The sequence below is a fragment of the Babylonia areolata genome, chromosome 16, assembly GCF_041734735.1.
Source record: "Babylonia areolata isolate BAREFJ2019XMU chromosome 16, ASM4173473v1, whole genome shotgun sequence".
NCBI lineage: Eukaryota > Metazoa > Mollusca > Gastropoda > Neogastropoda > Buccinidae > Babylonia > Babylonia areolata.
Window position 1 is genome coordinate 12648069 of NC_134891.1, and position 27500 is coordinate 12675568.

At 48.9% G+C, this 27500-nt stretch overlaps 1 protein-coding gene across 1 annotated transcript in view; it reads right to left on the minus strand.

Moving 5' to 3' along the window:
* LOC143291163 (failed axon connections homolog) overlaps positions 1-23260 on the minus strand; it is a 36774-nt gene extending 13514 nt beyond the window's left edge. Inside the window, exons 1-2 of the mRNA XM_076600864.1 lie at positions 23072-23260; positions 21621-22007 (exon numbers count right to left, since the gene is read on the minus strand). Coding sequence (XP_076456979.1) covers positions 21621-21742 — 122 coding nt within the window. The 5' untranslated portion in view covers positions 21743-22007; positions 23072-23260. The remainder of the gene's footprint in view (positions 1-21620; positions 22008-23071) is intronic.
* Positions 23261-27500: the final 4240 nt, after the last annotated feature.

Genomic DNA, 27500 nt, shown 5'->3' on the forward strand with positions numbered 1-27500 from the left:
GTGAACATGTAAAAGCTTTACCAATCGCCGAGTTTCTATATTTCTATGTTTAACAGAACCTCAACAGAGGGTAAAAAACAGAAGCAATAGCATTCCATTTCGCGGACCATGCCCACTGTGTAGTGACACAGGAGGTGCCCACCCCCCACAGCCCTGACGGTCCCCCCCGGACACACAACGAGCCCGGGGCACACCACGTGTGGCACCACAGTCTTGCCCCTACACCTGTTCTGTTTTATCATTAATTGGTGTCGAGCAGCATTGCAGGGAAAATCCGGTGTCACTGTTTTTTCTTCCCTGAAGCTGGTCTTCGTGGAAAAACTTGATGTGGACCTGGTGTCAGCACTTTTCTTTGTGATTGTTGTGTACCCCCCTCCCCGCTCCCCCTGCACCACCACTATCCCCATCACCCCACCACCCCATTTCACACACACACACACACACACACACACACACACACACTCACACACACACACTCGCACACGCACCCACACACGCAAACGCACACACACACAAACGCACCCACACACGCACACGCACACACACACACACACGCACACACGCACACACACACGCACACTCATACACACACACTCACACACACACACGCACACACGCACGCGCGCGCGCGCGCAAACACACACACACACACACACACACACACACACACACACACTCCTGCCCCCGGATATACGCACCAACAGAACGGACAGGAAAACCAGGATAACAGGGAAACCAGGATAACAGGGAAACCAGGATAACAGGGAAACACAAACAAAACAGACGATGCTCTGAACTGGGTCTAATTATAAATTCCATATATATTACAAACGGTGTTCAGAAACAGATACCTTACAAACGGTGTTCAGAAACAGATACCTTACAAACGGTGTTCAGAAACAGATACCTTACAAACGGTGTTCAGAAATAGATATATTACAAACGGTTCAGAAATAGATACATTAAAAACGGTTTTAAGAAATAGATACATTACAAACGATGTTCAGAAACGGATACATTAGAATTAAATAGAATATGAATAGAAGTGTACCGGGGTCACAAGGAATACTGGGGGGATAGTACAAAAGAAGGAACGAACACAGATCGAAAATCATACACAAACACAGATACAGTAGAAATTAGGATATATACAAGTGCATTTCAACATAAAAACTTGTGCATACTCACACATGCACGCACTGCACACACACACACACACACACACACATGCGCGCGCGCGCGCGCACGCACACACAGACACACACACACTCTCTCTCTCTCTCACACACACACACACACACACACACGTTTGAACAGAAGCCGCATACTACATGTGGACGGGGCTGATGGTTACAAAGGGTGTTTAGAAATGGATACATTACAAATGATGCTAAGACCTCTTGTCACAACGGAGACACGACGCAATGAAGATGGAGACAGGGGAAGAGGGAACACGTGGTCTGGAGATAACAACAAGAATCTTTTTTCCTTCTAACATTCCTGTCACTGAAACGATTCCAAGGCTTCACGGCATCATGAAAGTAAGTTACGTAATTAACTTGCAAAGCCACAATATGGCCAGTTCTGCAAATGTTGCTGGCACCAGAAAGGGTTGGCGGTTTGCCAAATACTATCACAGTCCGTTCCAACAATCAAGTTTGATCTATCATTTTGATGAATGAATACCATCTGGATGCACACTGTTCATCCTACATAAATATCTATGAGCTTGAGGTGATAGCAACGATGTCCAAAATCTAATCATTTGAATTTTACACACACACGCGCGCGCGTACGCGTGCTGGAGAGAGAGAACGGAACACGGACTCGGAACACTGAAATGTTTAATGTCATCAGCTGTTGAGTTCTAGTGACGTAGCTGGTACAGATCACAACAAAACTGGTGCAAAACAGATAAAATGGAACGAGAAAGGAACATAACTGAAGCAGAATAAACTAAGGGATAAGCGGCACTTTGGTACTTTTGTCATCAGCTTAAAAAGTCATGTGGCAGGGGGTACTGTACCTTTTTCCCAGTCGTTCGCCTCCAAAGTTTGGAAAGTACACAGGAAACAAAGTACATAAATCAACATAATAAATATCTAAGCATGTGACATCGACACACATACCGATACGGACACATAACAAAGTACATAAATCAACATAATAAATATCTAAGCATGTGACATCGACACACATATCGATACGGACACATAACAAAGTATATAAATCAACATAATAAATATCTAAGCATGTGACATCGACACACATACCGATACGGACACATAAAGTACATAAAAAACATAACAGTTATTTAGGCCTATAACATCGAAACACATCATATCAATACGAACACATCATAAAAATACATTGTGCAAATTGACCATCAAAATGTAACCCTTCCTTTTTGTCTGTGCCTCCCCCCTCCCCCCGCCCCCCTTACAGAACCCATACTAAGTTTTTAGTTGATTAATGAATACTAATACCGATAGTATGTTTTACGTATATTTAATGCTTCGGATACATATTTTGCTAGTGGGAGTATCATATCTTGATTTTCCGTCATCAGTATGCCGAACAAAATTAATCTTTTCTCTGCGCTCGAGCTGTATTGGCAACACAGAGAGAGAGAGAGAGAGAGAGATTTTGAAGCCTTAAAAAAAAGAGAAAAAATAGAAAAGAAAAAAAGTGAGCTGTGAGACTGCCTGCATAAAACGTGCAGAAATAATGTTCCATGACTGACGTAAAACACAAAGTTGATGACGCCTCAGGCCCGCATACCTCAACATGTACGTCATCGTAGTTTTTTTTTTTTTTTTTTTTTTTTTTTTAAAGTTTAACGTGTTTTCAGTGTTAAGTGGAATTAAACGGGGGAGGGGGAGTGGGGGGGATGTAGTATGTGTATGCGTGCGCGCTGGGGTTGGGGGTGATGAAAAGAGATGGTGGGATGACAGACAGGGAAGGAGACATAAAGGGCGCCAGAGGTTCAAAGGAAGAGCTGCGAAAGATTGGACTGAGAGTAAAGTATAACGTCAGCGTGTGTGTGTGTGTGTGGGGGGGGGGGGGGGGGGGGGCGGAGGGGGGTGCGTGTGTGTGTGTGTGTATGTATGTGTGTGTCTTCAGTTACGTCATCGTTAAAAAGAAGCAGACGATTCGCGGATCGTCAATCGGGTCTCGAGTGAAAGAAAACACAGGCTCTTTTTGTTTCAAGACCCGACACCCCTCTCCCTCCTTTCCCTCCCCCTTCTCCTCCTCCTCCCCCTCCTGGTGCGCTTGTTCTTGTTCGTCTCCTTCGGCTTCTTCCGCCCCTGATAGAGAGGGACTGTAATGGCTGAACTGTTGTTTAGTTAGTGGGACTGAAGGAGCGTGTCACAAGTGAAGAGGTGTGGGGTATGGGGGGAGATCACGTGCTGACCTCTGCAGGATCAGTGTCTGTCTCCAGACACAGGACAGATCGGGGGACTGCCAGTAAGCAGGCCCTCACCTGTGTGTGTGTGTGTGTGTGTGTGTGTGTGTGTGTGTGTGTGTGTGTGTGTGCATGTCTGTGTGAGTGTGTGCGTACACGGGAGCGCGCGCGTGTATGTGTGTGTGCGCGCGCACGCCTACTCATTTAAACGCGTCTTCTATAAATTGACACGTGTGACCGCAAAACACATAGCGTTTTAAAAAGATCCACCCTTCACGTCTGTTGGCATGTCTTCCTGCCAGTCGTCAGGTGTTCCACCAGCCGCTCACCCCTGTTACATCTACCTGAGGTTGTTTAAAAGATTTGTTTCCCTCTCCCCTGCCGCCTGTCTTTCCTTCTTTCTGTTTGTTTCCCTTTTCTTCGGACTGTCGTGCCAAATATCCCCATGCTGTGAACTGTCGTGCCAAATATCCCCATGCCATGCTGTGAGCTGTCGTGCCAAATATCCCCATACCATGCTGTGAACTGTTGTGCCAAATATCCCCATACTCTGAACTGTCGTGCCAAAAATCACCATGCTGTGAACTGTCGTGCGAAACATCCCCATGCCCTGAACTGACGTGCCAAACATCCCCATGCTGTGAACTGACGTGCCAAATATCCCCATGCTCTGAATTGTCGTGCCAAATATCCCCATGCTCTGAACTGACGTGCCAAATATCCCCATGCTGTGAACTGACGTGCTAAACATCCCCATGTCATGCTGTGAACTGTCGTGCCAAATATCCCCATGTCATGCTGTGAACTGTCGTGCCAAATATCCCCATGCTGTGAACTGTCGAGCCAAATATCCCCATGTCATGCTGTGAACTGTCGTGCTAAATATCCCCATGTCATGCTGTAAACCGTCGTGCCAAATATCCCCATGCTGTGAACTGTCGAGCCAAATATCCCCATGCCATGCTGTGAACTGTCGTGCCAAATATCCCCATGCTGTAAACTGTCGTGCCAAATATCCCCATGCCATGCTGTGAACTGTCGAGCCAAATATCCCCATGCTGTGAACTGTTGAGCCAAATATCCCATGCTCTGAACTGTCGTGCCAAATATCCCATGCTCTGAACTGACGTGCCAAATATCCCCATGCTGTGAACTGACGTGCCAAATATCCCCATGCTGCGAACTGTCGTGCCAAATATCCCCATGCTCTGAACTGACGTGCCAAACATCCCCATGCTGTGAACTGTCGTGCCAAATATCACCATGCTGTGAACTGTCGTGCCAAATAACCCCATGTTCTGAACTGACGTGCCAAACATCCCCATGCTCTGAACTGACGTGCCAAACATCCCCATGCTGTGAATTGTCGCGCCAAATATCCCCATGCTGTGAAGCACAGCGGACTGTCGGCCTGCTAAGAGGTAAACAGTCAGGAGCATTCTGTGTGCTGGTCCTTCCCTGGACCTGTCCACGTGTGGGGGAAGGACGTCCACCACACAATCCCTCCCATCACTCCCTCACTCCCCCTTCCTTCCTTCCCTGCCAGCCAAACTCGGGTGGGACAACACCAAAAAACAACACCAACACCCCCATCACCCACTCGGCCTCCAGATCGGATGCCACCCCACCATCCTCCACCCTTCCCCTACCCTCCTCCTTCCCCCCTCCTGTCAAAGCTGATACCATCTTTTTGACTAACGCTCACAATACCGCCTGTATCCCCACCTTTCACAGTAACCTGGTGGGTCTTCACGTTGTGTTTGTTGAGCCGTGAGATTCAAAGAACTTAAGAAGATTGGGGAGGGTGTAGAATGATGTCCCCTCCAGGTTTGTCCGGGGCTGTTTACAGGAGGGTGGGTCAACCACATTGGGCAGTCAGTCACACACACACACACACACACACACACACACACACACACACACACACACACACACACACATACACACACACACACACACACAGAGAGAGAGAGAGAAGATATGACAAGGCAAAATTCGTTTTCTCGATGGTAACAGACAGTGTACTTCTGTTTTTTTCATCCAGTCCTCGCTCTGAGTAAGCTTCTTCACAGAGAGACAGACAGACAGAGACTTGAGACAAACAGACAGACACAGAGAAGAGACAGACAGACAGACACAGAGAAGAGACAGACAGACAGACACAGAGAAGAGACAGAACAGACAGAGGGACTGTAAACAGAGACAGAACATCTGTGCCATTTTCGCCCTCCATGTCTTCATAACTTTTAAACAGACATACCAGTCGAAGACCAGACACGGAGACCCAGACAGTCTCACCCCAAGAACATCAGTCAGACACGACAGAGACAGTGAAGCAGTCCAGGCAGACACAGACAGACAGAGTGACAGGTCCAGGACAGACAACAGACAGTACAGAGGACAGGACAACGGTCAGACACCAAGCAAACATGAACAGGTAGAGTCAGACAGACCAGCAGAAGAGGTACAAACTGAGTTAGACAACCAGACATACAGTGACAGGTACTGGGACAGACAGCAGCAGACACAGGAAGAGACAATGTCAGACACTAGCAGAAACAGATGTACAAGGAGTGAGACAGACACTAGCAGTACAGTGATACAGTACGTGAGTCAGACACCAGAGAAGTGTACAGGTACAGGTCAGACGACAACACAGTACAGGACAAGAGTCCAGGTTCAGACACCAGCAACAGTGCACAGAGTACAGGTACAGACACCAGCAGTACAGTACAGGTACAATGAAGTAGACACCAGCACAGACAAGTGTACAAAGTACATGGACAGACACCAGCAGACACAGTGTACAGGACAGGTCAGACACAGCAGTACAGTGACAAATAAGGACAGACACACAAGCCGTACAGGACAGTACATGGTCAGAACCAGCAAGACAGAGACAGGACATGGACACAGGACAGCAGCAGTACATGACGGTCAGTCAGACACTAAGCAGTACAGGAAGAGCAGACCATGGTTAGAGACAGACCCGCAGTACAGGTACAGGACAGATGGTACAGACACAGAGTAAGTGTACAGGACATGGGCAGTAACACCAGACAGTACAGTGTACACGGCTCATGGTTAGCACCTGAGACATAACCAGATTTGCTTTCTTCTTTTTATGTTCTAACACAGCCGTCAGTCATCAGTGATCCGGTTCCCATCCAACAGTCAGTTCAGACACCAGTAGTGCAGTGTACAGGTCCATGGTTCAGACACCAGCAGTGACAGTGTACAGGTACCATGGTTCAGACACCAGCAGTACAGTGTACAGGTCCATGGTTCAGACACAGCAGTACAGTGTACAGGTCCATGGTTCAGACACCAGCAGTACAGTGTACAGGTCCATGGTTCAGACACCAGCAGTACAGTGTACAGGTCATGGTTCAGACACCAGTAGTGCAGTGTACAGGTCCATGGTTCAGACACCAGCAGTGCAGTGTACAGGTCCATGGTTCAGACACCAGCAGTGCAGTGTACAGGTCCATGGTTCAGACACTAGCAGTACAGTGTACAGGTCCATGGTTCAGACACAGCAGTACAGTGTACAGGTCCATGGTTCAGACACCAGCAGTACAGTGTACAGGTCCATGGTTCAGACACCAGCAGTACAGTGTACAGGTCCATGGTTCAGACACCAGCAGTACAGTGTACAGGTCCATGGTTCAGACACCAGCAGTACAGTGTAAGGTCATGGTTCGGCCCAGCTCAGGTATCCAGTTTAGGTACTGTTTTCATGGTCGCAGGACCACCAGCAGTACAGAGAAGAATGGTTCAGACAGCAGTGAGTGTACAGGTTACAGTGAGTTCTGAACCAGCAACGGCATCAGGCAGTGATTCAGACCCAGATGGAAGTGCAGGATTCTGCTTCGTGGACCCCCAAGAACAGGTAAACCAGGTCCATGCGTCAGAAACATGTAGTAACAGTGACAGGTCTTTCCAAGACACCAATGCATGAACAGTGTACCGGTCCATGGTGAACCTGCAGATCAGGATTAAAAGTCCATTTGCCGGGGCCACTCTCCTGTCAGGCTGGAACTGGCACAACCAGCAACAGTGTACAGTCCCAAGATTAGACACCTCAGCGACGTTTAGACAGGCCAATTAGGTCGTCAATCATAGTACAGACATGTGTAAAGGTCATGGTTTGTGTCCAGACCCATGACCATACCGTGTTGTGTGCGGTCCATGGTTCGTGACGATGTAGTTGGTACAGGGTCTGTTGTTCGTCACAGCAGAAGGAGAGTAACAGGGTCTGGTTGTACCGCATACCCTCTTCCTACTCTACTGTTCACACACACACACAACAGTGTAGAGAGATAAGCATGGTAGCAGACACACAGACAAGAGACAAGTAGTGATTACATTCATTTAATACTATATATATATATACAGTTCATGTTTTCAGACACAGCAGGAAGTGAGAGATGGTTCACCCAAGTCGTAAGTAGTCACATCCCATCAAGTAGACCAGCAGGCGTTGTTAGAGAGCATGCAGTCACCCTCCACAGTACAGTGTACAGGTCCATGGTTCAGACACCACACGTACAGTGTACAGGTCCATGGTTCAGACACCAGCATGTACAAGTGTACAGGTCCATGTTCAGACACCACAGTACAGTGTACAGGTCCATGGTTCAGACACCAGCAGTACAGTGTACAGGTCCATGGTTCAGACACCAGCAGTACAGTGTACAGGTCCATGGTTCAGACACCAGCAGTACAGTGTACAGGTCCATGGTTCAGGACACCAGCAGTACAGTGTACAGGTACATGGTTCAGACACCAGCAGTACAGTGTACAGGTACATGGTTCAGACACCAGCAGTACAGTGTACAGGTCCATGGTTCAGACACCAGCAGTACAGTGTACAGGTCCATGGTTCAGACACCAGCAGTACAGTGTACAGGTCCATGGTTCAGACACCAGCAGTACCGTGTACAGGTCCATGGTTCAGACACCAGCAGTACAGTGTACAGGTCCATGGTTCAGACACCAGCAGTACCGTGTACAGGTCCATGGTTCAGACACCAGCAGTACAGTGTACAGGTCCATGGTTCAGACACCAGCAGTACAGTGTACAGGTCCATGGTTCAGACACCAGCAGTACCGTGTACAGGTCCATGGTTCAGACACCAGCAGTACAGTGTACAGGTCCATGGTTCAGACACCAGCAGTACAGTGTACAGGTCCATGGTTCAGACACCAGCAGTACAGTGTACAGGTCCATGGTTCAGACACCAGCAGTACAGTGTACAGGTCCATGGTTCAGACACCAGCAGTACAGTGTACAGGTCCATGGTTCAGACACCAGCAGTACAGTGTACAGGTCCATGGTTCAGACACCAGCAGTACAGTGTACAGGTCCATGGTTCAGACACCAGCAGTACAGTGTACAGGTCCATGGTTCAGACACCAGCAGTACAGTGTACAGGTCCATGGTTCAGACACCAGCAGTACCGTGTACAGGTCCATGGTTCAGACACCAGCAGTACACCATGGGTGTCGTGAGTGGTGGCGGTGGTTCTTTCCGGTGCCCAGCGTTCCGTGGTTCCAGTTTCTATGGTACTGTTTCTTTCACGCTGCCCTGCCGCGGCCCCAGTTCCAGCAGTCCACAGAGAAGAACGGATGCCAGCTGCAGAATGAGGTCAGTTAACGAGCTGCAGGTTCCTAAACCTTCAACGGCCATCAGGGCAGTGAATCCATACCCTCAGCATGGGAAGGCGGGGACAATCCTCTCCTTCCGCCGTTTGAACCTTCTCCAACCGAAGCCAGGTACCCATTCCCAGAGCTGATGCAGTCAGAAAAATGGGAGTAAAGTGAAGTGCCTTTCCCAAAGACACAATGCTGAAACGAGGCCTCGAACTCGGATCACTGGTGAACACTGGATCAGGAATTCAACACCTGACCCATTCTGCCGCGGGGCCACTCCTTCCGGGGCTGGAGACTGGGCAACAACACAACACAACACAACAGAAAAAAGAAAAACCTCAGGCGACTGTTAGACACCAATCTGAAGCGTCGTCAATCTATATACAGAGCAATGTGTAAAGGTGTTTGGTGTGGTGGATACCCTACCTGACCATACAGTGTGTGTGTGTGTGTGTGTGTGTGTGGACACAGAGGGTGTGTGTGATCCTCCCTGTCTGTGACGTGAGAGGGAAGAGGGAGAAGTAACGAGGAGGTTGCTGGTTGTCCGCATAACTTCCCTCTTTTCCTCTCCTCTCTCTACGGTCACACACACACACACACACACACACAGAGAATGAGAGAGATAGCGAAAGAGTGAGAGAGACAGACAGACAGACAGAGAGACAGAGAGTGATATATATATATATATATATATATATATATATATATATATATATATATATATATATTATATGGAGAGAGAGGGAGAGAGAGAGGGAGAGAGAGAGAGAGTCACCCTCATAGTCGCTGAAGTAGTCCACACTCCCACACAAAATGCTGACAGGGTTTTGTTTTGACAGGCAATGCAGCTCCCTCTCCTCCACACTCTCTCAACCTCTCATCCCAACTCCCACCCCCTCACCCCAGTCCTTTCCCCCTCTCTCAAATCGATGGTGACAAAACAATACAACAACACTATCACACACACACACACACACACACACGCGCGCGCGCGCGCACGCACGCACGCACGCACGCACACGCACACGCACACACACAAACTAGAGAGAAAAAGAGAGAGAGAGAGAAGGGGGGGGCGGCGGGGGAGGGGGGGGGTTGGGGGGGGGAGGAGAGAAACGCCGGGCGAGAGAGAGAGAGAGACAGGCAGAGACAGAGACAGAGAGGCGGGACGGATGATGAGGGTGTCTACAGAAGCTGTATCAACACCACAGAAAACACTAGTCCCGGATGTTTTGTGTGGCCTTCCACCCCGCTAATCCCACCCCGTCCACCCGTCCACCCGCTCACTGACACCGAACACCAAACACACAACACAGCCTCAGGCTGGCTCCACTCCATCTCTGCCCTGCCCTCTAATCCTCTTTGGTGAAAGAACCCACGGCTACAAAAGGGTTGTCCCTGACAAAATTCTGTAGAAGAATCCACTTCGATAGGAAAACAAGTAAGTGTAGCGACACGCTCTCCCTGGGGAGACAGACCGAATTTCACACAGAGAAATCTGTTGTGACAAAAAAAGAGTAATACAATAGAATACAATAGAATACAATACAATACAATACAATGAAGCACACGGCAGCAACCTCGTCCAAGGAGGACCTTTTTTGCGGAAAGTACATAAAAATAAAATTTTCTTACTTGAAAATGTGTAGCTTGTTCGGGATTAAAGAGGCTATGCCAGTCTTGAATAAAAGCTAATTTGTGTCTGCACTGTCATTATGTCACTGTGTGCATGTGTCAAATGATTGGTGTAAGGACAAGCCCGGCAATTCCTTTTTTTGGGAAGTGTCTGGGTTTGTTCCAATGTACCTTTTATTTACCTGTGTGCCAGCTGAATTGGTAGCGTAAGCAGCACTGACTTGAAGTTGTGTACCTTGTGAATGGAGAGAGTTACCACTCTTTACTATTTGTTATACATTTCTTCCTTCAATGTGTTTTTGACTCACTTGTGTAAACAAAGTGAGTCTATGTTTTAACCCGGTGTTCGGTTGTCTGTGTGTGTGTGTGTGTGTGTGTGTGTGTGTGTGTGTGTGTGTGTGTGTGTGTCCGTGGTAAACTTTAACATTGACATTTTCTCTGCAAATACTTTGTCAGTTGACACCAAATTAGGCATAAAAAAGGAAAAATTCAGTTCTTTCCAGTCATCTTGTTTAAAACAATATTGCACCTCTGGGATGGGCACACAAAAAAAATGAAGCCTAATTATATGCAAATTGCATTTACTGTTATATTTATATTTTTTGTATTCTCTAAACTTGGCACTTTGATCTGATATTCTGACCCAACAACAAGAGCAGTCATTATTATCATTTTTGGGGGGTTCAAACAGGAACTTCTTTTGCTAAGCGTGGAAGTTTTATTTATTTTGCAAACGTTTTGGTGCAGATAGTAAAAAAGGGAAATTACTCTGTAATTAATGCTAGGGGACTTAATTTGCTTTAAACTGATCTTTCTCATCTTAAACATTACATTTTGAAATTATACTCAATACATAAAAAGCTTGGATTTTTTTTTCAGTGTATCACAAGTGAGTCTTGAAGGCTTTGCCTCTCTTGTTTTTTTCTGCGTTCGCGGGCTGCAACTAACATGTTCATGTCTATCTAGCTTCACTCCTATGTAGCACTGTATGACCATTTCACCCCCATCATAGACAGCCACACTCCATGTTTTGATGACCATTTCACCCCCATCATAGTCACACTCCGTGTTCTGATGACCATTTCACCCCCATCACAGACAGTCACACTCCATGTTTTGATGACCATTTCACCCCCATCATAGACAGTCACACTCCATGTTTTGATGACCATTTCACCCCCATCATAGACAGCCACACTCCGTGTTTTGATGACCATTTCACCCCCATCATAGTCACACTCTGTGTTTTGATGACCATTTCACCCCCATCATAGTCACACTCTGTGTTTTGATGACCATTTCACCCCCATCATAGTCACACTCTGTGTTTTGATGACCATTTCACCCCCATCATAGTCACACTCTGTGTTTTGATGACCATTTCACCCCCATCATAGACAGCCACACTCCGTGTTTTGATGACCATTTCACCCCCATCATAGTCACACTCTGTGTTTTGATGACCATTTCACCCCCATCATAGACAGCCACACTCCATGTTTTGATGACCATTTCACCCCCATCATAGACAGTCACACTCTGTGTTTTGATGACCATTTCACCCCCATCATAGACAGCCACACTCCGTGTTTTGATGACCATTTCACCCCCATCATAGTCACACTCTGTGTTTTGATGACCATTTCACCTCCATCATAGACAGCCACACTCCGTGTTTTGATGACCATTTCACCCCCATCATAGTCACACTCTGTGTTTTGATGACCATTTCACCCCCATCATAGACAGTCACACTCTGTGTTTTGATGACCATTTCACCCCCATCATAGTCACACTCCGTGTTTTGATGACCATTTCACCCCCATCATAGACAGTCACACTCTGTGTTTTGATGACCATTTCACCCCCATCATAGACAGCCACACTCCGTGTTTTGATGACCATTTCACCCCCATCATAGACAGTCACACTCCATGTTTTGATGACCATTTCACCCCCATCATAGACAGCCACACTCCGTGTTTTGATGACCATTTCACCCCCATCATAGTCACACTCTGTGTTTTGATGACCATTTCACCCCCATCATAGACAGTCACACTCTGTGTTTTGATGACCATTTCACCCCCATCATAGACAGCCACACTCCGTGTTTTGATGACCATTTCACCCCCATCATAGACAGTCACACTCCATGTTTTGATGACCATTTCACCCCCATCATAGTCAGTCACACTCCGTGTTTTGATGACCATTTCACCCCCATCATAGACAGTCACACTCCGTGTTTTGATGACCATTTCACCCCCATCATAGTCACACTCTGTGTTTTGATGACCATTTCACCCCCATCATAGACAGCCACACTCCATGTTTTGATGACCATTTCACCCCCATCATAGACAGTCACACTCTGTGTTTTGATGACCATTTCACCCCCATCATAGACAGCCACACTCCGTGTTTTGATGACCATTTCACCCCCATCATAGTCACACTCTGTGTTTTGATGACCATTTCACCTCCATCATAGACAGCCACACTCCGTGTTTTGATGACCATTTCACCCCCATCATAGTCACACTCTGTGTTTTGATGACCATTTCACCCCCATCATAGACAGTCACACTCTGTGTTTTGATGACCATTTCACCCCCATCATAGTCACACTCCGTGTTTTGATGACCATTTCACCCCCATCATAGACAGTCACACTCTGTGTTTTGATGACCATTTCACCCCCATCATAGACAGCCACACTCCGTGTTTTGATGACCATTTCACCCCCATCATAGACAGTCACACTCCATGTTTTGATGACCATTTCACCCCCATCATAGACAGCCACACTCCGTGTTTTGATGACCATTTCACCCCCATCATAGTCACACTCTGTGTTTTGATGACCATTTCACCCCCATCATAGACAGTCACACTCTGTGTTTTGATGACCATTTCACCCCCATCATAGACAGCCACACTCCGTGTTTTGATGACCATTTCACCCCCATCATAGACAGTCACACTCCATGTTTTGATGACCATTTCACCCCCATCATAGTCAGTCACACTCCGTGTTTTGATGACCATTTCACCCCCATCATAGACAGTCACACTCCGTGTTTTGATGACCATTTCACCCCCATCATAGTCACACTCTGTGTTTTGATGACCATTTCACCCCCATCATAGACAGCCACACTCCGTGTTTTGGAGAACGGGCGGTGGAGAGCGGGGAGCACACTTGACCTCTTCGTGCTTCCATAACCCGGCACTGGCAATGGACAACGCGATCTTTAACGTGCGCATTTAATTTTCTCCAAGTCTGCACACGCGACAGGGGTGAAGGCACTTGTGGGTCTGCACATAAGTATGTTGACCCGGGAGATGGGAAAAACTCTCCACCCCTGTATCCACCGCTAGAACCAGGATGGAATCCAGGACCTTCAGACTGGAAGTGCAACACTGTCACCATTGGGCTGTCATGAAATGTACTGGGGAAATGAGACGGATCCTCCCTCCCTCCTCTCTCTCTTTCCCTGAGAGAGAGACAGAGAGAGAGAGACTCTGTGTGTCTCTCTCTGTGACGGTGGAGCAGAGGGCATTGTTCTCAGGGCTGTGGTAGCTGTGCCAGCCAGCAGCAGTGAGGCAGGACAGGAGGAGCGGGAAGCCTCGTGATGATGCAGGCAGTCACGGCACCTGGCCACTCCCCCTCCACACCCTCCAGCCTTCCACACACTCTGCTCACCCACCCCTCATCCCGTCAGACACTCGCCTCCAAGCAATCTCTCTCTCTCACACACACACACACACACACACACACACACACACACACACGCCTTCCCATTAACTGCACTTGAAACATAATTGAAGAACAAATTGTTGAGACGGATATGAGCGAGTTCTTGATGACTTCTGCAGCATGAGAGAGAGAACGAATGAACGAACATTGAGAGACAGACAGACAGACAGGGAGAGACAGACAGACAGACAGACAGACAGAGACAGAGACAGACAGACAGAGACACAGAGAGGGGGGGAGAGAGACAGACAGAGACACAGAGAGAGGGGATGAGAGAGACAGACAGACAGACTGACAGAGACAGAGACAGACAGACAGAGACACAGAGAGAGACAGAAAGACAGAGACACAGACAGAGGGGAGGAGAGAGACAGACAGACTGACAGAGACAGAGACAGACAGACAGACAGACAGAGACACAGAGAGGGGAGGAGAGAGACAGACAGACAGAGACACAGAGAGGGGAGGAGAGAGACAGACAGAGACACAGAGACAGGGGAGGAGAGATAGACAGAGACACAGAGACACAGAGAGAGGGGAGGAGAGACAGACAGACAGAGACACAGAGAGAGGGGAGGAGAGACAGACAGACAGAGACACAGAGAGAGGGGAGGAGAGACAGACAGAGACACAGAGACACAGAGAGAGGGGAGGAGAGACAGACAGACAGAGACACAGAGAGAGGGGAGGAGAGACAGACAGAGACACAGAGACACAGAGAGAGGGGAGGAGAGAGACAGACAGAGACACAGAGACACAGAGAGAGGGGAGGAGAGAGACAGACAGAGACACAGAGAGAGGGGAGGAGAGAGACAGACAGAGACACAGAGAGAGGGGAGGAGAGAGACAGACAGACAGAGACACAGAGAGAGGGGAGGAGAGACAGACAGAGACACAGAGAGAGGGGAGGAGAGACAGACAGACAGAGACACAGAGAGAGGGGAGGAGAGAGACAGACAGAGACACAGAGAGAGGGGAGGAGAGACAGACAGACAGAGACACAGAGAGAGGGGAGGAGAGACAGACAGAGACACAGAGAGAGGGGAGGAGAGACAGACAGACAGAGACACAGAGAGAGGGGAGGAGAGACAGACAGAGACACAGAGAGAGGGGAGGAGAGACAGACAGACAGAGACACAGAGAGAGGGGAGGAGAGAGACAGACAGAGACACAGAGAGAGGGGAGGAGAGAGACAGACAGAGACACAGAGAGAGGGGAGGAGAGAGACAGACAGACAGAGACACAGAGAGAGGGGAGGAGAGAGACAGACAGAGACACAGAGAGAGGGGAGGAGAGAGACAGACAGACAGAGACACAGAAAGAGGGGAGGAGAGAGACAGACAGACAGAGACACAGAGAGAGGGGAGGAGAGAGACAGACAGAGACACAGAGACACAGAGAGAGGGGAGGAGAGACAGACAGACAGACACAGAGAGAGGGGAGGAGAGACAGACAGAGACACAGAGACAGGGGAGGAGAGACAGACAGACAGACACAGAGAGAGGGGAGGAGAGAGACAGACAGACACAGAGAGAGGGGAGGAGAGACAGACAGACAGACACAGAGAGAGGGGAGGAGAGACAGACAGACAGACACAGAGAGAGGGGAGGAGAGAGACAGACAGACACAGAGAGAGGGGAGGAGAGACAGACAGACAGACACAGAGACAGGGGAGGAGAGACAGACAGACAGACAGACAGACACAGAGACACAGAGAGAGGGGAGGAGAGAGAGACAGACACAGAGACAGGGGAGGAGAGACAGACAGACAGACACAGAGAGAGGGGAGGAGAGACAGACAGAGACACAGAGACAGGGGAGGAGAGACAGACAGACAGACACAGAGACACAGAGAGAGGGGAGGAGAGAGAGACAGACAGACAGACAGACACAGAGAGAGGGGAGGAGAGACAGACAGAGACACAGAGAGAGGGGAGGAGAGACAGACACCGCCTACCCAGCCATGCTCCTCACCCCCCACCCCCAAACCCCTCTCCACACCGTTCCCCAGACACGAACCCCGGCACCTGTCCTCATGAAAACCAGCAGGAAGGCATCGGCACTGGGACCACGCCCCTTTCAAGTGGACAGCTGCCACCACATGTGGGCCTCTGTAGACAAGGGGACACCCCCCCCCCCACCACGCCACCCCAAAAGTCCCCATGGACCACACAGCCCCCCCTCCCCCCAAAGCCGGCTCTATAAAATCCGGGTGGCGAGGGTTGTAAATACAGATAATGACAGGTGTTATCGGGATGTTGTCGATTGTAGACACTGTCAACGTCGGCTTTTATTACAGGGGGGTGGGTTGAGTGGGTGACGGTCTGTTGGGAGAGTAGGTGGGAGGGGAGGAAGGGAGGGGAGGGTGGGGAGGGGAGGGGTGGGGTGGTGGCTTCATCTTAACCGTTACTCCTGTCGAAGAGTTGTGTCGCAGGGAAGCTTTACTTGCTCCCTGCATGTGGTTAGAGCACACACAGCTTTTCGGTGAAAGACACGTGCTGAAATTCTGGAACAAGCATAAACGTCACCCACCGAACCCCCCACCCCCTCCCCCTCCCCCCAAAAAATCTAAAATCTAAACGGGGGTCGGGGCGATAGTGTTTCAGAAGACATGGGAAGCTGAGATCATTCACGCCCTAACCAGAACACCCCTTTTCAATGTTCTGCATGCCCAGAACAAAGCCATGTACTCCTGCAAAGCGGTATCTATCTAGACCTTTATTCAAGTGTGCCGCATAGATTTATCCGCCCCGGTCCTGACCGAGAAACCCAACTAACTATACCCACTCCAGTCTGAAGCCACAGATCCCGTTCAGCACATAACGCACACAGAAAACAGTTACTGGAGGCTTTTACCTAATTCCAGATGTACCCACCCCATCCTGACCAAGTACCTGCCCCAGTCCTACACACCCAAGACCTGTTCAGGGTACCTCATCCTAACCACATCAAGTGGCCGTCCAAACTTCGCACACCCCTACCCTGTTTCGGTTACCGGTACCCCATTGAAGATTTTGACGCACTCTTATAACCCGCCGCACAAGTTCCCACTTCATTATGCACCCCAACCTTGTCTCGGGTACTCCCGTTATTTCTGCCACATCCACCCTGACCCCGGCCTGTGGCAGGGCTCCAAGTGTCCTCTTTTACATCTTGGACACCACCCCACTCCCCCCCCCCCCACCCCCACCCCTCACCTGGAGGCGTGACGTGACTGCAGTCTGTCTGATTAACAGCTGAACGGACAGAGCGACGCCGTGTGTGTCCACCCAACCTCTTGTCCGCTGGCTTCTTGGGTGACCATCTTCACTGAGGTGGTCCTTCTTTTGTCTTCGACTTAACATCCCTCCACCTCCACTCCCCCCCCCCCCCCCCCACATCTCCACCCCAACCCACACACACACTGAGTGACTGGAGGCCCCGCGGCAGAATGGGTCAGGCGGTGACTTCTGATCCAGTGTTCACCAGTGATCAGGGTTCGAAACCCCCGCTGAGCACGGAGCTGTGTCCTTGGGAGAGGTACTGCACTGCCGCTTTTCCTCACCCCACCCAGGTGTCGATGGGTAGCTAAGGTTAATTAGAACGGCTAAATGAGAGGACTGGGCTCCGCCTTCCTGCCGCCAGCCCTACATACAGTGGACATGAACTGTATGAATTCACAGAGGGTATGAATGCCACGATGGCCGTAAACGCCTTTGGGTCCTTTGATATTTTTACCCACGCCTTTCTCCCACCACCACCACCACCCTCCCGCTTTCAGATCGCATTCTTACGTGGTGCAGTTAACGCACAAAATATACCCCGCCTCTCAACAACATACAAACAAACAGACAAAGCCCAACAGACAGTGACAGCAAGAGGCGTGCTGCTGTTGGTGACGACACGGCTAGGGTCAGTCAGGGAGGTACAGTGGCAAGACAGACAGGGCTAAGGAGGATCACATCACGCTTGCAGATTTCACTGAGTGATAGTGTGTATTGTTTACACACACACACACACACACACACACACACACACACACATCAACACACACACACACACACACACACACACACACACACACACACACATCAACACACACACACACACACACACACACATCAACACACACACACACACACACACACACACACACACACCCTGGTCGATCCCTCTTCGTTCTCAGTCAAACCACACTAATGACAACACATTCAGTAGGCGGTGAGAGGTTGGAATGGTGACCCCTCCCTTTCACACAGACCGCCGGGCATGCGTTCAATCCTGTAGGATTGCACAGGGCCAATCACTACACGGCGCTCTCTTTGTGGGGAGTGAATGTCGGTAGGGCGGAAAGAGCCAGCCAACTATGCAGTGTGTCTTTTCCAAGCCCCCTGAATCAAGTGTTGCCGCTGAGGAGTTTCCGTGGGCTGTGAATGGGGACTGCCATAAATCAGCAAGCCCGTCCTTTTCCCTTGTTTCTTCACAAGCACACCAAAAATTCAACACGTTGCCGTTAAAAAAGAAGAAGAAAAAGAAGAAAAAAAGGATGGTATGCACAGAGGCGCCTGTGTGTGTGTGTGTGTGTGTGTGTGTGTGTGTGTGTGTGTGTGTGTGTGTGTGTGTGTGTGTGTGTGTGTGTGTGTGTGTGTGTGTGTGTGACGAGAGGGGTGGGGTGACAGGGTGCAGACAGACAGACAGGTGAAGTGACAGTCAGCCACCCCCGTCACCACAGCCCCCCCGTCACCCCCCCCCCCCCCCGTCACCACAGCCCCCCCGTCACCCCCCCCCCCCCCCGTCACCACAGCCCCCCCGTCACCCCCCCCCCCCGTCACCACAGCCCCCCCGTCACCACCCCCCCCCCCCCCCGTCACCACAGCCCCCCCGTCACCACCACCCCCCCGTCACCACAGCCCCCCCGTCACCACCCCCCCCCCCCGTCACCACACCCCTCCCGTCAGTTTTCTTCCTTCCTTCATGGGCTGCAACTCCCACTGACGTTCACTGCACTGTATACGAGTGGGCTTTTACGTGTATGACCGTTTTTACCCCGCCATGTAGGCAGCCATACTCCGTTTTCGGGGGCGTGCATGCTGGGTATATTCTTGTTTCCATAACCCACCGAACGCTGACATGGCTTACAGGATCTATAACGTGCGCACAGTATCTGACATAGATTATAGGATCTTTAACGTGCGTACAGTATTTGATCTTCTGCTTGCGTATGCACACGAAGGGGGTTCAGGCACTAGCAGGTCTGTACATGTTGACCTGGGAGATTGGAAAAATCTCAACCCTTTACCCACCAGGCGCCGTTACCGAGATTCGAACCCCGGACCCTCAGATTGAAAGCCCAACGTTTTAACCACTAGGCTATAGCGCCCGTCCCTCCCGTCAGTGATCACTGTGCCCGCTGTCACACCCTCCTCCCACACCCACCCCTTCACCCTGTACACAGCAGCACGGGAATATGGATGAGTGGGAAGAAGAAAGGAGGAGGGGGAAGGTGGGGGGGATACTGAGGAGTGAGGGACAGATGGGGGGGGAGGGGAGAAAGGGAGGAAAAAGATGAAAGACATTAGATGTTGGAAAGAGAAGGTGAGAAGGGGAGAAGGGAGGAGAGGGCAAGGAGATCGACAGAAAAGGGGGCGGGAGAAAGAGAAAGAGAGGTGGGGGGAAGAGATAAAGGAGGTAAGAGAGAGAGAGAGAGTGTGTGTGTGTGGGGGGGGGGGGGCGTGGGGGGGGGACGCAAGAAAGAACTTATGATGGGTAGCCACATCCACAACAAAATTGACAGAAAAAAACAAGCTGTCTCAATTTTCTCTCATCGAAGGACTAGCTCGCAGGCACACCAGTCAGACAGACACCAATGAGAAAGACAGGCATACCCATCAGAAAGACAGGCATACCCATCAGAAAGACAGGCATACCCATCAGAAAGACATGCACACCCATCAGAAAGACAAGCACACCAATCAGAAAGACAGGCATACCCATCAGAAAGACAGGCATACCCATCAGAAAGACAGGCACACAAATCAGAAAGACAGGCACACAAATCAGAAAGACAGGCATACCCATCAGAAAGACAGGCACACCCATCAGAAAGAAGGTGGGGAAAGGGAATGACTGGAGAAGGGGGTGGGGAAAGGGAATGACTGGAGAAGGGGGTGGGGAAAGGGAATGACTGGAGAAGGGGGTGGGGAAAGGGAATGACAGGAGAAGGGAAAGGGAATGACTGGAGAAGGGGAAAGGGAATGACTGGAGAAGGGGGTGGGGAAAGGGAATGACTGGAGAAGGGGGTGGGTAACGAAGGGGGTCTCAACTTTTTTCTTTTTTTCGTTGAAGGCTGGAATTTAGAGCACGTGTTTGTAAAAGCAGATGCTGCTATGTAGTGAGCCGTTGCTCCTTCCGGCACTGTTAATTGAAGTGGTGGGATGGGGGGTTGAGGGGGTGGGGGGTGAGGGTAAGCTAGGTGGGGAAGTGAGTCAGTTCTCCTCTTCGCTTTTTGATGATTACGATTCCCCCGGGGGAAAAATACCAGACTACTACATGGATAGGAACTCTGGATTCAAAGTGTGTGTACTTTCGCTGAGGCCGCTGACGTACGTACCCAGACTGAACCACGCTGCGTGATTGGCATGCGTTTATCTCTCCTCTCCCTGTCTGTTGTCAGTTTGGTTTCGTTTTGTTGGAGTTTTTCGTATATAACAAACCTGGCGAATCGTTTTTCTATCGTTTTCCATTCGGCCCCCTCCTCTCTTCCTCTCCCTTTCAAAGCCCTGGTGATGCCAGTACTGCTGACAGGAAAAGAGAAACAAACAGACAGACACAGGGACAGACCGTGGCAGAGAGGCAAAGAGAGGGGGTCCATACGTCCATGCTTCTTGGAGAAAATAAAAGGGAGGGGAAGGGTGGGGAACTGACACGTCAGCAGTGTTAGAAATGTTTGAAGACGTGCAGAGAAGCCGGCACACAGTCAGAAAACACCCAACTTTACCGTTGGAACAACAGTGCCAACAACACAAATGTCAAACCACACCACAAAGTGAAAATGAAATAGCTTTCGGAAAGAAATATTTTGGATTAATCATCATGGGCAACACACACACACACACACACACACACACACACACACACACACACACCTGACAGAACATCAACACACAACACAGTTCACCTCACCTGTCGGCGCTCCGACGGCGAAAACAGATGACGACGACGCTGATGCCCACAGCAACAAGAGCCAGCCGCATGGGATCGAACCAGGATCCGCTGGACTGCGGGCTGACTGAAGCCATCGTCATTGTGTATGTCTCTGACCTAGTTTACCTGTCTGCTGATTTACTTGTCGTTTCTTTGTCCGTGTTCAGTGCAGTCTGGCAGTAAGATCACGTCACAAAGCCTGGCGGTAAGATCACGTCACAAAGCCTGGCAGAAAGATCACGTCACAAAGCCTTTCTCCTCGGCCTCAAAAACTGGACTGTCGGCACACAACACGTCGGGTGACGATGTTTCCTACTGACCGGCACGTGGTCATCGGCTGACTACTGGTCACTGGATGGACAGTCTCTGTACACAGACAGACAGACAGACAGACGTGAAATTCAGTAACATGGGTATAATTGACAAACAGACGATGGAAAATAAACCACATATGTACGTGAAATGACGGACATTACTCTACAAGTGTAAAACAGCACATGAATGAAGCGACATGACTGACATGTAGGCGAGATACAGGACACTGCACACATCACTCACCCCAACACATCACTCACCCCAACACATCGACACACACTGCAAACGCGGAAAATGGCAGACAACAGAAACACGAGACTGATTTGCCGGGGAAAAAAGAGGCAAAATATATCATACGACTGACAAAAAGAAGCATGTAATGGAACACATACTTGAAATGACAACTATAAATGAAACTCAGTCATGAAATAAAACACATATACATATAGCTTGTAATGTAACACATACTTGATCTATAAATGACACTCAAGCATGAAATAAAACACATGTACATCTCCTTCTCTCCCCCACCCCTCCCCCCCCCCCGCCCGTCCCCCTCTCCCACCGTCTCTCTCTTACGCTCTTAATGGTTTCTGACAGGGATGGACCGGAATCAGAGGTGAAATGTGTCCCGGTCCTTGTTCAGCCATGTGGAATGACCCTTGGCCCCACTCGTCCTGCCGCCCACACCCGGCCTGTACCCCATGCCTTTCACCCCCCCCCCCCCACCCCCCTGATATCACATACCACACACCTCCCTTTCAACCTTTCAAATCGCAGGTTCTCGGCTAGAAACTACTATGATTCAGATTTTCAAGTATTTTCAAGACAGACAGAGAGAAAGGAGAGAGAGAGGAGAGAGAGAGAGAGACAGAGACAGAGACATTGAGACAGATACTATGAGAGAAAGAGACAGAGAGACCGACGAACGTCTTTCAATGCCATCAAAAAGAAACAAAAAACAACAGAACACCTCGTCTTCCCCATTAGAAAATAAAAGAATGAATAACTAAAATAGATATACCCCCTCCACCACCACCACCCAACACCCCCTCCCCGAGAAAAACAAAAACAAAGTGGAAAAAACCCCGACTGGTGTTGAAATGCAAACTTACTCCAGCAACAAATCTCGACACGGCAGAATGCAGAAAACCTGGTCAGTGGTGTTGATCTCTTCGTTGCTCTCTCTCTCTCTCTGAACATGTGCCAGCTGTGACAATGAAAACAGGCGTTGTGTTTGAGTTCGAGTCTTCAGTGCGGCACGGTTTGGTTCACCGATTGCTGACTGCAGCCTTGGAGGAGCAGAGCGTCCCGGCCTTATATACAGGACAGTCAGGGTGGCGTCACTCACTTGCTCCGCGCGAGAACAGTCTGTAGATGATTCGATTTTTGGTCCTCCGACACCACACCAAGTTGGGGGCGTGCGTTTGCGTGCCGTTTCTCAGGTGTGTGTGTGTGTGTGACGTCTATGGCTCTCTGTTGTTGGTTCTTTGTTGCTGGTTTTCAGCCCACTCATCCACACCGTTGGAATGGCACAACTCCCACGCCGCTCATCTCGCGTCAACCCCCCCCCCCTCCCCGGCTCCTCCATTCCCAGCCCACCACACCCACGTTCGTCTGCCGCGCCAGTCTCAGCTCCGGCATCAGGTCTCCAGAAGACCACACACTGGAGGAGACCCTGCTCTACTGCCTAAGTCACTTCAATGGTGTTCAGTAGTGCCTCTTGTGTTTCAACATAGGCCGGACATCACCTTCTGTGACCACACTCACTGCCTGTCCCCCCCCCCCCCCTGTATGTCTCTGTTTGTGGTTTTTAAATCAGTGTCTGTATCTTTGTCCGTTTCTGTCTCTGTCTCTGTCTCTCCTGGTCTTTCTGCTGTCTCTGTCTCTCCTGGTCTTTCTGCTGTCTCTGTCTCTCCTGGTATTTCTGCATGCTCTGTCTGAGATAGTGAGAAAGTCTGAGTTAGAGTCCTAATAGGCCTGGTCTAATGGTTGAGCGCGAACACAAAAAGCATTAATCTGCAGACTCGGACAAATATGATAAAAGATGCTGTCATGACAGACATGAAAAAAAGAAGAAAAAGGAATAGGCAAATATACAGAGGAACCCCCCCACCCCCACTCCTAAAACAACATATTGAGCACGTGAAGCACATCAGCACAATATGATGTCTTAACAGTAGCAGTTTTCGCAACTTTCTTTAAACAGATATTCTTTAATCGTTTTTTAATCATTATCAAACGGCATGGAAAAGATTCTTTGTCACATTATCAACTGGCAAAAGAAAGATTATTTTTTGCTACATTTTATAATTTGTTACTTTATGAAATGGCGTGACACAGGAATACTTTTTTCGGGTAATTAACAGCGTTAGGAGAGTTTACTTTTGTCGCTTTTTTCCCCCAAGCAGTGATTACCTTAGTCATTTTTCACACATTCTAAGTAAGAACAGGTAGGGTTTTTTGTGTGTGTTTTTTTCATTATTTTTCATTCTTTTCTCTCTTTTTTGTCATGATAATAAACTAACACATAAACCAGCTGCAGTTGTGTTTGTGCTCAAAAGAAGAAGAAGAAGAAGCAGAAGAGAAAGCTACACAGTGGAAGGAATGTCCAAATATACCTTAACTCTTTCCATACGAACGGCGAAAGAGACGACGTTAACAGCGTTTCACCCCAATTACCATCATCAAAATATTGCAAGCGGAAGGCTCTTATACTGAAGACGTGAATGTTCACAAAGAATACCACAATTCTGACGACGGAAGCTAAAGGCTGGGTCATTCAGACACCCACTGGACATCAGAGAAGAGAAGAGGAGAAGAGAGGACTGGCCGTACTGAGTGAGTTAAGGGTGTGCTGTTCTCGTGTTGCTGCTGACATATCCAGGGCACTTCAGCACAAAATGTGCTCCGCTTTCTGCTTCACCTCAGTCCGGTGAACCGCGACATCCACAGGAGATGTCAGTGATAGAAACGTGCCCCCCCCCTCCACTCTCCCCTTTCTGGGCTGTTTATAGGAGGGTGTTCAACCCCATCGGACACTCCACAGACAGAGAGACAGCGGCAGATAGACAGAGAATGCGATTGATTTATTGTAGTGAGGCATTCTTTTTATCGCCCATTCACAAAGGGGTATGATGGGGGAGAGGTTGTACCACGCACACACACACACACACACACACACACACACACACACACACACACAGAAACAACGAAAGAAAGAAAACTGATACATTGTACAAATGATCATGACACGGAACCACGTCACGTGACTTATAAACAAACAGAAGTACATAGATGATGTCTGTCTAAATACTTTCGTTTTTAGACACAAGTGGAAAAAGACTCACACAGCAATGTCATGGAACATCCAGATCAAGATGACCATTTGTGACATTTTCACAAGTACTTGCGTCATTGAACACGTTTAATAAATTGCCCATTTTCTTGGTCGGCTCCTCATGAGATACACAGTGTTATCTGTCGGCTGACATCTCCCCACTGCACACCTTCATGCTTCTGTTGGCAAAGTTCACTGTCATGTTGAGAACGGTCCTCATCTGAATCAGTGTTCATGTTTTGGAGCACAAGGGCCCTGCAACTTTCTTCTGCCTCACACTTTTCTGCACCATACGGTATGTCTGTACCCGTGGCTTCGTCATAAAGGACTGTGACTGCACGTGCATCTGTGTCACATGGTGTCATGTCAACCCGCTGATCGTCACGCCGTGCGTCGCTCAGTGACAGGGGTGCAGAGGGAGTGGGGTGCTTGTCGTACACAAACATGTCAGCGTCAACAGCTTCGTTCTCCGCGTGGTCAGTGGCATAAAACTGACTGGGAGAGGTTGGCAAAAATCAAGAATAAATCAGGAGACGACACATGACTACTAGCCTTTCTGTCTTGCTTCAGTCAGTATGTATCAGCTGTCTTCGTGTCTCTGTTGACCCGAAACGGACACTTTCTGCGGAACACAGCAGCAATTGGGGTTTGAACTTGTGCAACAGGGGGGCCTGACCGGTAAGTCACAACAACGACAGCTTGATCGTCTGTGCCTTCTGTTCTGAAGGACGATGGCGTCATGTCTTGCAGCATCATGTTCAGCGTGCTTTCCAGTGTCAACGGGAGTCCCTCAACAGGCATGCTGACTTGAATTTCTTCACAAAAACTGTAATCATTTGCTGCTGGAGTTCTGAGCGTCGTGTTGACTGCCAAGCAAGGGAAGCTACTTGAGAGAGAGAGAGAGAGAGAGAGAGAGAGAATGCAACAGGGCACAACTCTTCGCTTCCTTTATGACATAAGCCACACGTCAACCAGACCCGAGAGATAAAGGCACCTGAGGAGTTTGTCACATAATTTGAGCACCACTCTGAAAGACACGTTGTTATTATTATCATTAGTAGTAGTAGTAGTAGTAGTAATAGTAGTAGTAGTAGCATTAAAATCGTTGTTCTTATTTCTGCTGCTGCTGCTAGTTGTTATCATTTTTATTTTTATTTTCATTTTTCGCTGCCCCGCCATCTGCGTCATTTCAGTGGCATCACTCCCTCGCCGCTCATTCAAAGTCTCCCACACACAGCTACACCTGGGTTCATCTGTTGCAGTCCCAGCGTCGGCAGTCCACCGGGAATCATCGATTAGGTCGTCAGGAGGCAACTGTCAAGAAGCGATGTTAAAAGTTAAAAAGTTTTGATTTTGGTTTGTGGCCTTCGCTCCTTCAAGATGTCAACGCACGAACTAAACTGTGAGCTGCATGAGAATTTGTGTCAGTTTTTTTCGTTTGTTTGTTTGTTTTGTTTTGTTTTTGAAGTTAAAGTCGTATCTTTTCCGTGGTGCTGGAGCACAGTGTGTAGAGATCATCCGTTGATGAAAGTCGTACATCTCCACTTGTCAAGGTTGGGGTTTGCCAGCTGAATCGGTGAGTGAACTTAGAATATATTTGGTCCACTGGATCGCATAATAATTTTTTGTTTGTTTGTTTGTTGAGAATTCAATGATTGTATTCAAAGTTTATTATTTCTGCTTTCGATTGTTCTCATTTCAGAATTCACCCAAGTCAGGATCAGTGTAGTGATTCAAAATCATTACATTTCCAGCGAAATGTCGGTTTGGAACCCCGGCAGTAATAAAGTTAGGTGAGGGCAGAGACAGCCTTTGTTGTTTCTCTTTGTCTCAGGTCAGCTTCTTCTTCTCCTCCCCTCTGTGCCTTTTGTCCTCTGAACATGACCTTCACTTCCACTGGCAGTGGTACGCCTGGTGGCCACGTTGCAGAGGACGACCTTCACTCCAACCAGCATATACTGGGCGCTTAGAGAGGGCGCAACGTCTACAACCAGACGTGGACGGTGATGTTCATTTGGAATACGTGATATAATATGAGGCAATATTCAACCTCTTTGATGTGGAGACACTTCCCTTTGACTAAGAATGGACAAGGAACCTGACTGCGAATTGAGTCTGAAAGAAAGAAAGAATAGAAAAAAAAATTGAGAAAAAGATGGAAAAGGTTTGCGTCACGGACTGACGGCTGGCAGACTTGGTTCAAA